General features: G+C 62.3%; 1 protein-coding gene across 1 annotated transcript; it reads left to right on the plus strand.

Annotated features, from left to right (window-relative positions):
- Positions 1–5: 5 nt before the first annotated feature.
- Positions 6–844, plus strand: LOC113979518 (erythroblast NAD(P)(+)--arginine ADP-ribosyltransferase-like; the record flags this gene model as incomplete). The annotated part of the gene is given in 2 exon segments (XM_027706887.1): positions 6–771; positions 774–844. Coding segments are annotated over 2 exon segments (837 nt in total), but the record flags the coding sequence as incomplete, so codon positions are not given.
- Positions 845–949: the final 105 nt, after the last annotated feature.

Genomic DNA, 949 nt, shown 5'->3' on the forward strand with positions numbered 1-949 from the left:
CCTTCGATGACCAGTACCGGGGCTGCCGGGACAGAATGTTTAATGCGCTGCCGAAGCTCAACCGCTCCGAGTTTGTCCCCAACAGTGTCTACGCCAAGGTTTGGGCCAAGGCCACCACCCAATGGCGCAGCCGCCCCTTCCCAGGGTGCTGGCTGCAGCCAGAACAGGCCATTGCCCTCCTGGCATACACGATGAAGGACCTGTACGAGGAATTCAATGCTGCCGTGCGCGTGGCCGGGCGCTCCCGCCAGATCTACCTGCGCACCTTCCACTTCAAGGTGCTGCATTTCCTGCTGACCACGGCCCTGGAGGACCTGCGGGCTGCCCGGCCTCAAGACACCTGCCTGCACGTGTACCGGGGGGTCCGAGGGATCCGCTTCACTGCCCAGCCCGGAGACATCGTCCGCTTTGGCCAGTTCACCTCTGCATCTCTGAAGAAACGGGTGATCAAGAGGTTCGGCACCGACACGACATTCGAGGTGCTCACCTGCCACGGCGCCAAAATCCGGGACTTCTCCGAGCACCCTAAGGAGGATGAAGTCCTCATCCCGCCCTTCGAGTCCTTTAATGTCACCAGTGTCACCCGCCAAGGGGCCAAAACCAACATCAAGCTCCGCTCCCACGGCATGAAGAGCAAATACAACTGTGCCTTCTTCTCAGGTGACATCCCTGGGGTGGGGACACCCGTGGAGGGCTGTGGGGACAGGGTGGGGGTGGCACCAGGGCACCGGCTCTGCTGGGACAGGGGGGTCAGTGGTGGGGCAGGGGATGGGGGTGGTGGGGCTTTGGGCATCACACAGCTCCAGCTGCTCTCCTGGGATGGGATGGGATGGGATGGGATGGGATGGGATGGGGTGGGATGGGATGGGATGGGATGGGATGGGGTGGGATGGGCAATGGGATGGAATGGGATGACACAACACCCCATGGCCTGGCGTGACATGGTGTG

This window comes from Neopelma chrysocephalum, unplaced genomic scaffold, assembly GCF_003984885.1.
Source record: "Neopelma chrysocephalum unplaced genomic scaffold, ASM398488v2 Primary Assembly neopelma1_82058, whole genome shotgun sequence".
Classification (NCBI taxonomy): Eukaryota; Metazoa; Chordata; class Aves; order Passeriformes; family Pipridae; genus Neopelma; species Neopelma chrysocephalum.